The sequence below is a fragment of the Phascolarctos cinereus genome, unplaced genomic scaffold, assembly GCF_003287225.1.
Source record: "Phascolarctos cinereus isolate Bilbo 61053 unplaced genomic scaffold, phaCin_HiC Scaffold_2;HRSCAF=192, whole genome shotgun sequence".
NCBI classification, from domain to species: Eukaryota; Metazoa; Chordata; class Mammalia; order Diprotodontia; family Phascolarctidae; genus Phascolarctos; species Phascolarctos cinereus.
The window spans coordinates 349,341,325-349,356,112 of record NW_027555625.1 but is presented as its reverse complement, the minus strand read 5'-3'; the positions used below and the strand labels follow the sequence as shown (position 1 = coordinate 349,356,112).

Genomic DNA, 14,788 nt, shown 5'->3' with positions numbered 1-14,788 from the left:
CTATATAGGCACCACTGGGCTAATCATTTTACAAATATTATCTTATTTGATCTTTATAACAACCCTAGGAGATTGATGGAATCTTTTACAGTTGAGGAAACTGAAGCAGATAGGTTAAATCACTTGCCCCATTTTACAGTTGAGCAGACAGGTCAAATAACTTCCCCAGGGTCGCATAGCTAAGTAGATGTTTCAAGCTGGATCTGAACTCAGGTCTTTTTGATTCCAAACTCAGCTGTCATCAAAGATCTGTTTCAGTTAACTGCAGATTTCACAACTATGTCCTGGGTGGTTGAGATTGCCAGAAATCTAAAGTCCAAATTAATGTGGAGACGGGGGTAGGGACTGAAGGTGGGGTACAAAGAAGGGAGGAGGACCTCTTTGTACTTAGAAATTTCTATTTGAATGAAAACCTAAAATCTCTGTTTTTCTTTCTACAGGATTTAAATACTATTTATTCTTATCTTCACGGGATGGAGATTTTGTCAAATCTCAGGGAACATCAGCTAAGGTAAATAGCCAACAAATACCCCAGAATAAGAAGAAAGATGTGAGTCATTAGAAAGAATAAAACTTACTAGCTGTGTGACCCTGGGCAAGTCACTTAGCCCCAATTGCCTAAAAAAAAAAAACCAAAACAAACAAAAACCTAGAAAGAATAAAAAGCTGTTTCCCTTTAGTGGTTTTCATTGTAGACAGGGCTTACTGAATAAAGATTAAATATTGTTATACAAAAAATCCATAATAGTGAAAAATATTTCAAAACTCCTTTTAGTTGATTTTGTTATAGTTATGAAATTCAGTATTGTGAACAATTAAGTTTAACATATTTTTTTTAAAAATCATCTTTATTTTGTAATAGTCACTTGGTATTTTTAAAAAGTGTAATTTATCTAGTGATATATTATAGAACTGAAGGATGTGAGTGTCCTACTCACTTATAGTTGAAGCCTCATCCTAGATTGTGACTATTAGAGGTGATGATAATGATAATATATTTCGATGCTGCTCTCTGCCTTTGAAAATGATGTGTTCTCTGTTGATTTCTTTATCTGTACAAGATTTGGGGTGTTGGGTAGAAGAGTCATCATCATTCCCATTCCTTGGCATTTCGGGGTCTGGGTAGCAAAGTGGTGCAGAGAATAAAAGCACCAGGCCTGGAGTCAGGCAGGCCTGAGTTATGAGGCTCACTTACACACCCACGGGAATCCTGACAAAGACACCGCCATTCTGCTTTGCTTGAATTCCCTTTCCAAACCCAGCGTGGGTGGGATGTCTTGATGCATTGGAAAGGCCAACTTATTTTTGTACTTATGGACTATTCTCTCTTGTCCAGCATGAGTAGATGACCATCTTATGACCATTTAGTGGAGATGCCCCATGCCTCACCCAACCCAAGACCCTTCCTGTTAATATGTCATTTTTGGCCCTCAAGAGCAAGGTGACCAATGAGATTCTGTATTTTACCATGCCTGTTTTGCATATTTGGGTATCAAACCCTATGAAAACAAGGTCCTGGAAGGAGGGATCTCAAATTGTGAGGAAGATCTGAGGTCCACTTCATTAGAGGGAACCATGGACCCTTTAATGAAGTGCCTTTGGCTCAGAACTCTGCCTCAGTTTCTTTTATTGTAGGTTGGACAATTTCAATCCCCACAGGCCTGCCAACCAAGGTTTACAGTCTACAACAGACGGCCTGCTTTATATTTCTCCTATTCTCAAGGCCCGGCAGGCATCGCTAGACCCCTTTACTCATGAAAAAAATTGAGAAGTGAAATTTAAGGCAGTGATACTTCATTCCTGTGTTTTTAAGCTTTTTTTAATACAACATACTTGAAAACTCAAGAATTTATTTTTGGTTGGGAGAAGGGGTCTTAGTTCAGCTTGCTTGCTAATGACACTTAGTAGAGTAGATTATGGGAAGGTTTTTTGAAAAGAAAAGTTTGACTAACATTGCAGGGAGTTTGGTGTAGGTCTGAGTGTTCTAGTTGCGGATACTAGAAACTGAGTTTGTATCTTGACTCTTTTACTAGAGCTAACATTTGATATAGCACTTTAAACTTTGCAAAGCATTTTATGTACATTAACTCACTTTAGCTTCACAAAAATGATGGGTACTATAGTTATCCCTTTTTTACAGATGAGGAAACTAAGACTGAGAGATGAAGTGGCTTGCCAAAGGTCACCTAGCCATTAGTGAAAAGAATGCTAGATTTGGAGTGCAGGACCTGGGTTAAGGTCTCATCTTTGTCACTTATTACTTGTGTGTCCCTGGCAAATTACTTTTCCTTCTATGGGTCTTAAGTTTATTTATCTGTAAATGAAAAGATTGGACTGCTGAATGGGTTAGACCTGACTCAAGCCAGTTTCCTGGTAGTTTATGTCTCATATTGGAATTAAATGAAACACTGATAGGTCAGAGTTTGGAAAGGATACTGAACTAGGATACAGGATGTGGCCTTCCCTTACCTCTGTGTGGAAACCATTCTGGTCAGCAAGACAGAGTCTGGTGCCTGCCAAATCTGAAGGGCCTATACTTGATACAGGTGGGCCTTTTTATGGCTTAGTTGAATATTAAGCTATATCAATACAGCTTGAAGCTGTATCAACAACAGCTAGATAACTTGAGCCTTATCCTCTTGTGTCAATCAAATCTTAGCTTCTTTGTCTTTTAGGAAAAGAACTAGATTAACCACATGGGGGATAAAGGAAAGAGGACCCTGTTTCTGTTAGAGACTGATTTCTATGGTGCCTGACAGCTCCAAATCTATAATTCTATGAAGTATCGGAGGCTGAATTTGAGCCCAGGTCTGCTTCATTCTGAAGTGTAGCATACTATCTAATGTGCTGTGCCATCCTGCTCTCTGAGCCTCTTTTGTACAAAGGAGATTAGTTGATCGATAAGCATTGGTTTAATACCTGCTATGTAACAGGCCCTGTGCTAGGCCTTGGGGATGCAAAGAAAAATTACAGTTATCCCTTTTGCATCACAACTTTGCATTGCGCTTTTGATATATTATGGATTGGCATAGGAAATTAAATGGGAATTTTTGGGGAGTTTTGTGGAAGCTCCAGAAGATATGTGAAGGCCAGCAGACAACACAGAGCCTGTGACCAAATACTTAACCCATATTTTTACAATAAGGTACTGTAAACACTCCATAAAAGAAAAAGAAAAAATTCAGACTTATCTGGTATGAAGGGAGGGCCAAAAGATTTTACACAGGTTTTCCAGATCATGAGGCTGTCACGAGCCCTTAACACCTTCGATGTGGAAGGGATAACTGTAATCACTCTTGCCCTCTTGAAGCTTATATTCTTTTGGAGAACAGTATGTCCATATATAACCATATACAGAATAAATATGTATAGAAAAAATATAAAATAAATACAAAGTAAATACAAAGTAATTGGAGAAGGGGAAATAGGGGAAGATTTCGTGTAGAAGTGAGAAAGAAACGATTCTCTGGAGGCAGGGGTAAGGAGGGAGTGGAGTGCATGCTGTACATGTGGGGTATGGAAGAATGTCTAGTTCAGAAGCATGTAGAGTTTGTTGTGTGACTTACAGAGACAAAGCTAGAGTGAACAAGGGAAATAATGGACAATGAGTCTGGAAAGATAGATTGGGGCCAGTGGTGAAGGGCATTAAGAACCAAATAGAGAAGTTTGTATGTGATCCTAGAGTCAACTGAGAGACAGTGGAGTTTACTGAGCAGGAGAGAAACATAGTTAGAACAGTGCTTAAGGAAAATTACTTTGACAGCTATGTGGAGGATGGATTGGCGAAGGGAGAGATTTGAGGCTGGAAGACCAATTAGGAGACCATTGAAATAGTCCAGGTGAGGGATCTCATGAGGCCTGAGTTGAGGGCCTGAACTTACGCTGATGGTTGTCTGAATTAGGGAGAAATTGGATGTCAGGAGATTTTTTTGGAGGTAGAAACTACAGGATTTGGCAACTAACTGGATGTGTGGCGTGAGGGAGAGTGAGGGATGGTGATGATATCCTTAGCACTTAGCTCACAAAGTTCTTTTGAAGACCAAATGAAATGAGGGATGTAAAGTGCTTTGTAAGTCTTAATATGTGATATAAATATCCATATCATTGCTAATAATATTGATGAAGGAGAAGAATATTGTAACACTTTGTACAAAATATTGTAGACCCCACATTCAGGGCAGATTTTGAGCTCAGGTTCTAATTTATTTAAAGATGTGGGTTGATCTAAAGAATTTTCTAACTTCTATACAGGCAGCTATTGTCTGGGGTAGGATGCAGTGGGGTAAATATTCAAAAAATAATTTGAACTTTTTTGAGCAGATTTGGAGCTTATTTTTTCATTTAGCTTAATATTAAAATTGGTGTGAATTCACTGAGCGTGTATGAACTTATGGCAGGGGCAGTAGTCTTAGGGCACTCTTGGTGCCTGAGGAATCTGGTCTGAAATTTCATATTATCTGCAAGAGTGCTGAATTTGTCCTGCTGAACATAGTCAGAGGACCTGATTCTCAGAGGACCTGGGAATTCTGACTGTCCCAATCGGTGACTTTGGGTAAGTCACTTAACTTCTCTAAGCCTCAGTTCCTTCATTTAAAAAAAAAAATCTTTGTGACCTATAAGGTCCTTTGTAGCTTTAGTTATGATTTTATGATCCTTTGGTTCTATTATATTTTATGTAAATGGTGACTCAGTAGTCTAGATGTGGACTCAGATTGTATCCTGGTTTCATCTCTTTTGTTGTGATTGTGTTACCTCCGTGCTGGTTTATTTTTCTTGTCTGCTTGTGGTTGACTGGCTGCTTTTCTCATTTCTCTTTTCCTGTCTAGCTGATTCTAACTTCCAGAGATGACATCCTTTATCCCTCAGTAACCATGTTATTCTTAAAGGCTTCTCGCCCTAGCCTTGGTGCCTTTTGCTGTAATGCTCTAGATATACAGGGAGTTTTTTATTTTCTTCTGGATAATGGAAATTATTAAATTGTTGCCATGTGTCAGATAAGGGCTCGACACAGGGAAAGAGCATGACTGACCTGAAGTAATAATGTTTTTAAAATGTAGAGATTAAGCCATGCTTTGTGTTTTAGTGATAAATTGATAAGCTTGATTTGTCAAAAAGGAAAGTTTAGTAAATATATTGTACAACAATATGATTTTTAAAAACATATTTGAAAGTGCTTCTTTGAACAGAAGATGGGATTTATAACTGATTGGATCTAATAATGTAACACTGCTCAGTGATAGCTTAGTTTATGTCAAAGGTCGTCCTTTAAGCTATGTAACTTGAATAATAGTCTGTTATAAAAGATTTAACTTATATTTTTGTTTATCAGGTTAATATCTGCAAGAGCACGGTATGAAAGATATAATGGCAATCAAATTCTTTTTTGGTAAGTGTTACTAACTTGGGTGGCTTTAATGTTTTATTAAATTTTACCTTTGGTATCAGTTGTTATGAAACAGAAATTATACAGACAACTAGAAATGATTGATTTTGTTTTGGTCATTTATGAATTATATAAAATTGTAAAGCATGATTACTTTTAGGTCTACATTTTGGCAGATTGGTACCAGTTGCCAAAGGAAAACCAGATAAACCAAAAAAAGTTAATACCTATATGAATGGAATTTTTTAGCTACCAAATTTATTTAGGGTCTCCAATTTAATGACATTGGTACACCCAATATTTAGACTGTTGCTAGATATCATGATTTTGGAACAGTTCCTACGCACACAAATGTTAAGCATTCAGGGACTGGGTGTATACGTAAAATATTTTATTTTGAGTACAGACATCCTTAGACCATCATCAGTAGGAAAGAAGCTTAAAGGGTTAATTTTTTGGGGTAGTTTTATGAAATGACATGACTCTTCACATGTATTCTTCTGGTTTATTTTGTAATTAGACCAGAGTTAGTATTTACTATGTAACAGAATTTTGTTTCTGTGAAGCTAGATAGCCAATATAGAAATGGAATATGTGACCTTTAGGCTGTGTCTAAAGTAATTTAGCCACATGAGTTAATAAACCCTATCAGTTAAATGTAATTTGAACAGTTTTGACCCGTGTGGTAATCTAGATACTGAAGAAATCTGAGTAGCATAACCCATTTGATTAGCAATTAAAAATTTTCTTTAAATCATTATACTGAGAACACTTATTGGCAAAGACTTTCGATGACTTGCATAAAGTTTGAATTCACCTAGTATTGAGACTAAATAAATGTGACTAAATATTTCTTTTTTATAGCCCTGAAACCATTGCCAGATGTTGGTATATTCTTCTTTCTGGATCTGTATTTATGAATGAATCTGTAATTTTCGCTCCTCAAAGGTATGTTATAAGAGTGTTGTTATAGTAGTGATTTCAGGTCAGATAATCTGTATTATAAACTGTTTTGCTTGGTTTTGTGATGCTTATGCTTATGTGAATAAAGAGACAGTTCTTTAGCATCTGTCATGGAAGATGCTTGACAGGGATCAGACTGTAGTTTCTATTTCTGATAGCATTATATTTAAATGTTTAGAGTAGGGGTTTTTAAACTTGGGCCTGTGAATTTTTTTTTTAAAGATAGTTACATTGCAGTATAATTGGTTTCTTTTTGTAATCCTGTATATTTTATTTCATGCATTTAAATATAACCTTGTAAGAAGGGATCCATGGGTTTCACCATACTGCTACACCATACTAGGGGTCAGTGACCCCTAAAAAGTTAAGGAACTGACCTAGAGCTTATTTGGTCAGTCTGTACTTTGAGCCTTCATTTGTAGTGCTTGCTCTTTTTATGTTACATTATTTCTACATTGGCCAAATTCAGATATACACCATAGTTTTGGAAACTAAAGTATGAGGGGTGCCTGTTTCTCTTCTCTTGGTAGAGAAGTGGTGGACCACAGGTGTGGAACAATGCATTTATTGTCAAGATAGCAGTTACAGTGCCTGTTTCTTATTGTGTCATAGCTTTCTTGCCATTCCTGGCTAAACTTCGTGAGAAAGCCATTTAGGATTGAGACCTTAGCGTGTTTCCTTACTCTCTCTGCTGAACTCTTTTCATTCTAGCTTCTGACCTCACCATTTGACTGAAATTGCTCTCTTCAAAGTCACCCACAATTTCTTAATTGTAAAAATCTAATTGCCTTTTCTCAATCCTGATCCTCCTTGACCTGTTTGTAGTGAATGTCTACAGCATTTGACACTGTTGACCTCGTCCTCTTGGATATTCTTTCCTTACTAGGTTTTCATGACATTATTCTCTTGTAGGTTTCCTTCTTATCAGACCTGTCTTTGTCAGTCTCCTTTGTTGGTTCTTCATCCATACCATGCCTGCTAACCATGAATGTCCTATAATGGCTTTATCCTTACCTTCCTCTTTCTGTTCTATATTATCTCACTTGATGATCTCATCAGCTCCCACAGGTTCATTTATCATCTCAATACACATGTCTATATATCTATTCACATCTATATAACCACTCTAGTCTCTCTGCTGAGCTAAACCACATATCTCCAACTACCCTTCCGACATCTTGAACTGGCTCTGCTGTAGACATGTCAATGTCAACATGTCTAAAACAGAACTCATTTTCTTTCCTCTCAAACCCTCTCCCTTCTGAACTTACTTATTATTGTCAAGGATACCACCATCCTTCCAGTCACTCAGGATGAGTATCATCCTAACATCAGTATCATCCTTCGCTCTTGACTTTAACTTATACTGCATTTCCAGTCCACTGCCAAATTTTGTCATTTCTGCCTTCACAGTATCCTGTATTTAACTCCTTCTCTTTATTCATGAAGCTACAGTTCAGGTCCTCTTTTCCTCTTCTCTGGACTACTGCATTAGCCTTCTAGTTGATTTTCCTGCTTTGAATTTTTGCCTATTTCATTAGGCTTATTTTTCTAAGGTATAAGTGTGACCATGTCAAGCCCATGCTATCCAGTGGCACTCTATTACTTCTAAAATCAAATATAAAGTCCTCTGTTATTTAAAGCTCTTCATAACTTGGACCCCTTCCTATTTTTCCAGCCTTCTTATACCTTAATCCTGGTCCTTGAACGTGACACTTTTATTTCCTGTCACTCTGCCTTTGCCCTGGTTATTTCACAGGGTGATTTCTCTCCCTTCCCCACTTTTATCTCTGGCCTTCCCTGGCATCCTCAAGTTTAAGTGGTCTTTCCCAATCCCAATCTTATTGCCAGTATCTTGTCCTTTCAGATTACCTTCATATATTCTATGTGTATATTTATGTTTGTGTGTGTGTATGTGTATATATGTATATATGTATATGACTATCCTATAGATTCACAGTCATTTGCATATTGTTTTGCCATGAGAGTGTATGCCACTTGAAGGCAGGGAACTAGCTTTTGCCCTTCTTTGTATCTCTAGCATTTACCCCAGTGCCTGGCACATAGTAAGGGTGTTAACTGACTGGCTCAACTTTTTTTCTGGATAATAAGAGAGAGTTCTTAGAGGATATGGGTTATTGGGAAGTGATATTGGTGTAAAAAATGTCATCAATAAAACATTTAAAAAATTAGCATGCTCTCCATTCAGGGGAGAAGAGAAAATAGTCTAGAAGATTAACTGTATATGTTACATCTGGATCAATGTAAAATGCTTCCATCCCTGGAACCTCTAATTAGCATAAAAGAACTAAAGTTAATGGATCTCCTAGGAACCAGATGCTAGTATAGTTTGAGTAGAATTAGGGGGAAAAAAGCAAAGATTATTAGGAGTATGAGTAGGTAGATCTTTCTGAGGTGAGTAAAGGAGTGGTAGTGGAAGAGCTATATTTAGGGAAGGTTTGCTAGTATCAGTTTATTGAACCCCAAGATCTTTTGAATTTTAGACTATGAGAATCTTAGAAGCTCATTTACCTTAGGCAATGTGAATTTTACCTTTCTTTTTATTTTTCCTTTAAACACAACAAAGTTTCCAAATTTTATTGATGTTAGAGCAAAGAAGGGCCAAGATGGAAAGAACCATAATATTTGAAGCTAGACATGATGTTAGAGATATTAGAGATGTACAGTCCAATGTTTGTAGCTAGAAAAATGGCAGTCTAAAGAGGGAAAGAGATTTGCCTCCTATAGATGATAGCTATGAATTACTGTTAGGGCTGGGTTATAATCTCTGCTTAATTTACCACATTGCTGCTGTGTACCATGTAGCTTCTTTAATGTTACTCTTCTGGTGAGAGAGCAATGTAGCTCTCACTTCTATAATTCTAGCTTTGCTTAATGATTCAAACAGTGCTATTATTTATTTACTTTATACCCAGTTTATTGCTTACCAGATTTTTCAAGGTAATTAAAGCTAAAGCTCAGGTCTTTTGTTACATATTAGCAGCTCTGGCAAAGTCGAATAATTGAAGTTAATATTTTATTGAAGTTGTAGTTTGAGATTTTATGTGAGTTACACATGCTATCCTCTCCTTTTGGCATCATTTCTAACTCTCATCAAGGGGTAGTTCTGTGTTCAGTTCCTTCGTTTTTCATAAAACTGATAATTCATGGGTGTATTATAAGATGTTAAAAAACCTTTAAAAATTGAAGTGATCATTTTGGCAGGTTTTTTTTAGGCTATTATTAACTCTTTGGTGAATGTGAGGAAAAATTGTAACTGAGTCCCAAAAAATTTAGATGTAGGTAAATGATGTCAATTTTCACAAGCTGCACTTTTAATGTGATTATTAGGAAAATTAGTAGCATACAGCATTGCAAAAGGTTAGAAAGGTGTTTGAGTTTAATAAAATGCAGCCATTTGCCACAGCTTTTAGGATACATGTTAAAAAACAACAACAGTGTAAGTATATTATAAAATTTAAACCCAAAGATTAACGATAAAATTTCACCCCAGAGTCAAAGGTTTCTAATAAGGCAGAACAAGTGTGAGAGAGTTAATTGTACATGATTATATTTGTCAGTGAATTTGTCGGTAGGCCATTTCCAAATTTCAGATCATGGTAACATACAAATATAGTTATGGAAGTAATAGGGTTTGTTAAATTATGTGGTTCATCAAAATGCCTGAGTGTCTTATATAATTATCTTATCAATCAATTGATTAATTATCTTAAAGGAATATCTGACAAATTCCTTTCATCACTTCAGTCTGCTGTTTGTTTAGGTATTATATTTCAGCCCAAATGAATTTGATCTTATTTTGGAGAACAGAAAAACTTTCTGAAATCTCCTGTTATTTTCTGGATGAGGTGGATGGGGGGAAGGTGAACAATGTAGATGATACCTATGATTCATGAAAGCTTTGCAGATTCTTGGTTTTTTCTTTTGTTTTTTGTTTTTTTGCTGCTGTAGATTGTGACTTAGATATTGCATGACCTTTAAGAATGCATTTTAACTGTCTTTGGGGGGAGATAGTCGCTTTACTTAATACGTTGTAAACAAAAGCACTTGTGAATGTATCAGTACTTACTCTTTATCAAATGTAAGCCCTGCCACTTGTAGATTAACAATGCTGTTTCTGCTTTAGTTGCTGGCATGTAGCCTGTATCTCCAAAGTTTTAAATAAGGCATTGTGATGTAGCCAGTTACTGAATCCTGCCATTTGTAGAACATCTCTCATATTTTTCCCTTTTTATTCCTACTGGTACTGCCTTAGTACAGGCCCTTAATACAGGCTATCGTAGGAGCCTCCTAATAGGCTCTCCCACCTTCATTCTCTTCCTTATCCTATCCATCCTTCAGCCCATTGCCAGATTATTTTTCGATACATAGAACTGAACATAGCAATCTTACACAGAAAAAGTCTTCATTGACTATTTACTGTCAAGTAATAATACTGATAGCTGACATTTTTATAGCACTTCAAGGCTTTCAAATTCTTTTACACACAATGTTATTTGACCAGTCTTGTAAGATGTAATTACCATGTCCCTATTTTTCAGATGAGGAAGCTGACACTTAGGAAGGTTGAGGTAATTGCCCAAGGTTATACAGCTAGTAAGTGTCATGGGGGAGATTCAAATTCAGATTTATGCAGACTCTGAATTTAATCCTTTTTTTTAAGGTTTATTATCCCCAGTGACTTTATTACAGTGCCCATACTGTATAATATGTGTGCATTTGTTCATTAGCTCCGTGATTTAGCAGACATTTATTAGGGCTTACTGTACATAGAATATTGTGTAAGGGGGAATGATAGATAAAAAGATGTTATAAGACATAGCCCTTGTCTTCATGGAACTTAATGTTTACTCGTTACTGTTTATATACATACATACATATATGTATGTATGTATGTTGTATGTTGTATGTATTGTATATACTGGCAAGATAAATCCCAGAGCAAGACTATCTATATAAACACTAGAAGTACGCCAAAGGAGTTAGGATTATCTTCTAATGCTATCAATTTGAGCCCCCATTTTGGTGTGTTCTTCCTAATATCAGTCACTTAGGTATCTCTTCCCTCTCACCTAACCTGTGCCTATTAATATCTTCTCAATAACTCATTAATTGGTGCCCAAATATCATTTAACTAATTAACATCAATTAGCCTTTATAAAAAGAATATTTACTGAAAAGATAGGACAAGTAAGGAAGTACACATTCCCCCGGGACTAGGAGCACACTCTCCCTTAAGTGCCTCAGTCCCTAGGGACAGTGGGCTTAAATTAAGATGTTTGTAACAAGGCACTAAATTCACCAAGTTTATTTCTGAATGTAGTTGGTAGACAAAGTCGTTCTATTGCAGGGCGGAGTGAAGCGTGTTCATTCTAGTTATTTGACCCCCTGATGCTCTCTTTACCTTTTTGGAAGCTCACAAGATCACACCCTAGTCTGTTTACTCTCTAATATTTCCTTTATCTAAGGCAGGAAAGAATAGACACAGCAGGAATCCTTCAATAGCAAGTCCATGTCCTCATAGCTTCATGTCAGCTCAGATTAGGAGAGTAGGCCATTGACATTCTTCGAATCCAGAGGCTCACAACAGTTACTGCCCCTTCACTCAAACACAGACAGTCAGGAAAGAAAGAACCCAGTGCTCTTTCCACTACATCATGTTGCAAATTCAAATGCCTAGCTTGGCATTCAAGGCCATTTTACAATTTGGTGCCACTGTACTTTTCTAGCCTTATTTTGTATTACTTCCTTCAATATATTCCACTAAATACTTTCGATTGATTGATCTAGCCAAACCTATCTTCCTTCTGTTCTGAAAAAACTCCATGTGTTTTTCCTCTTTCTTGCCTTTGCTTATGCTGTTCTTATGCCTTTTTGCATTTCTACTATTCTTTTAATGTCAGTCATTCAGCCAATCATCATGAATTAATTAAGTGCTAAGCCTGATGCTAGGTGCTTGGGATACAAATGTAAAGAATGATATAATCCTTGCTATTAAAGAGCTTACATTCTAATGGTGGATGAGTTCATTTAAAATGAACAATGACTTAATTTAAAAGCATGTACAGAAGAAATAAAAGACAATAGGGATAAATACAAGGTGTAGTTAAATGCAAATTACATACAATTCATATACCTCCTTCATAATACCTTCCCATGTTTGTAGTGACTGTCACCTTTAGGTCTCTCAAAAGTAGCATTTTATTTTGCAGCTTTCTGTTGGACTTATTATGTAATGTCCATCAAAATTCTTTATTGTCTTATCTCCCTTCTATTCTGTAAATTCCAAGATTTTTAAGTACCCTAACTTGGTTAAACTTTTTATCTCATATAGAACCTAATACACTACCTTTCAGCCAGTAGGTGCTTAACAAATGCTGTGTTGATCAAAGTAACTTAGCTTAGCTTTCTTCATTAAAAGTAAATGTTCTGCTATGCTGAAAGGGTTTTATGTTTGTTCTTAGATATTAGGTGAGTAGATTAATGTTTTAATTCTTTAAAGATAGACAATAGTTTTAGAGCTTTTCAAAAAAGAAATTGGCTGTTTGCCTTCTGTGCATTCTAAAATAGTTGTAATAATAATTGTTCATATTTGTCCATCACTTTATGTTTATAAAATGCTTTGCATATTTTATCTCATTTAATCTTCATAGTACATGATTTTATTTTATCTTCACAGTGACCGTGGGGTGAGGTAGGCGCCACATTTATCCCCATGATACAGATTAAGAAAACCAGGTACAAGGAGAGGTTAAAGTGATTTGCCCAAAATTAAACAGCTAATACATTGCAAAGCTGAAATCCCAACCCATGGCTTTTGAATTTGTTTGGTACTCTAACATATCATAAAATTAATGTTTAAAATTAAGTTCATAATACATCATTTAAAAATAAGTAAAATAAATACATAACTTTGTTAAGGTGCAGTAGGTGCCGTTTCCCTGGTTTTTGATCTATGGCTGGTTGTAGAGGATATTCCTGGCTTCTTTGATGAAGCTACCTCATTGACCACCTTATGCTATATTTCCTTATTTTGAATTACTGCCATACCATAATCATAATTTAATCACACCAGACTTTAACATAATTGATTTTTGAGTAATCTAGACTAGAGGGATCATTTTTTATATTGGTCTCAATTTCTGGACCATTGAAGGAGCTCTCTGCTATTTTTCTGTAGAAAGTCTTGTCAAAATGAGTGCTATTTTTTTTTTTAAACTCCGGATGGTTTTCTGAATCAGAACCTTAAGTTCTGGCTTTTCATATAAATTGCCTTGACTTGTATCAAAACCACTTAGTGTCTAATAAAACAAGATTATGTTTGTATCCCATAGCAACCCTGGAATTTCCTTCTTTAATTTTGATATGATGGTATTAAAGATGTGTACTCAAGTAATATCGAGCATCATAAGACTTGGTACTTGGATTTACACTTACTAATTATTTTTATTAGAGTTAGAAAAGTTAGCTTTCTTTAACTTCTTCATGTAATATTCTCTTTGTTTAGAAGGAAACAACCGTGTGTTAGAATAATAGAAAAGATTCACTGAATTGCTATTTTGTTTTGGATCGCTTTTTATTATAGTCTTTAGCTTATGACAATTATGGAAGAAACAGGAAACAGCATTAAGTTCAAAATGAAAGACAGATTGAGCCAGTATTTCAGTATAATTTCCAAATATTTATGAAGCATAGAAACAGTGTAAAAAAATAGAAAGAATAATATACTGCAAGTTGGAAGATCTGAATTCTATTTGACTCTTTTACTAACTGTGCGACCTTGGGAAAATCACTTCACCACTCTTTGTTTTGTCTTCATTCTCTATCTCATATGATTATTGTAAAAAATTAAAGGAGATAATGTCTGTAAAGTATTTTGTAAATTTAAAAGCTCTCTGTCAGTTACTGCCCATTATATTTCCTTAATTCAACGTAAATTGCAGTATTTAGGAAGTTCTGAGACTTGGGTACTTTTCATATCACTAATTAGAGACCAACTTAGAAAAAAAGGTGTTTATCAAATGGTATTCTGATAATTATAGTCTCTTTACTACATTGTTTTCTCACCATCCCACGTTGGTAAAAACAAACAACTTGTTTTTCTGTTTTCACAGTTTTGGTAAACAGTTTGGAGGAAAAAGAGGATGTGACTGTATTGTACTAGAGCCTTCAGAAATGATTGTGGTAAGAACTTTAAAGTATGTTGCATATGTTTTAATGTGCTTCAATAACTTCTCTCCCCCACCCTCCCTACTCCTATTTTGTGTGCATTTTTAGCAAAACTATATCCCATGGTTAAATGAATGAATAAATGAAAAAGTGCTCATAAACACCATGTGCAGATCACTGTGTACCTGGATGTACCAATAAGAGATGTTGTCAGTAGGAACATTAGAACTACTTCTTTCATTTAGACTGTAG

The 14,788-nt window shown here is 35.8% G+C and overlaps 1 protein-coding gene across 1 annotated transcript in view; it reads left to right on the top strand.

The window, feature by feature from the left end:
- RAPGEF6 (Rap guanine nucleotide exchange factor 6) overlaps positions 1 to 14,788 on the top strand; it is a 219,978-nt gene that overhangs the window by 31,400 nt on the left and 173,790 nt on the right. Inside the window, 4 exon segments of the mRNA XM_020991169.2 lie at positions 441 to 511; positions 5,330 to 5,386; positions 6,248 to 6,331; positions 14,482 to 14,551. Of these exon segments, the coding sequence (XP_020846828.1) occupies positions 441 to 511; positions 5,330 to 5,386; positions 6,248 to 6,331; positions 14,482 to 14,551 (282 nt within the window).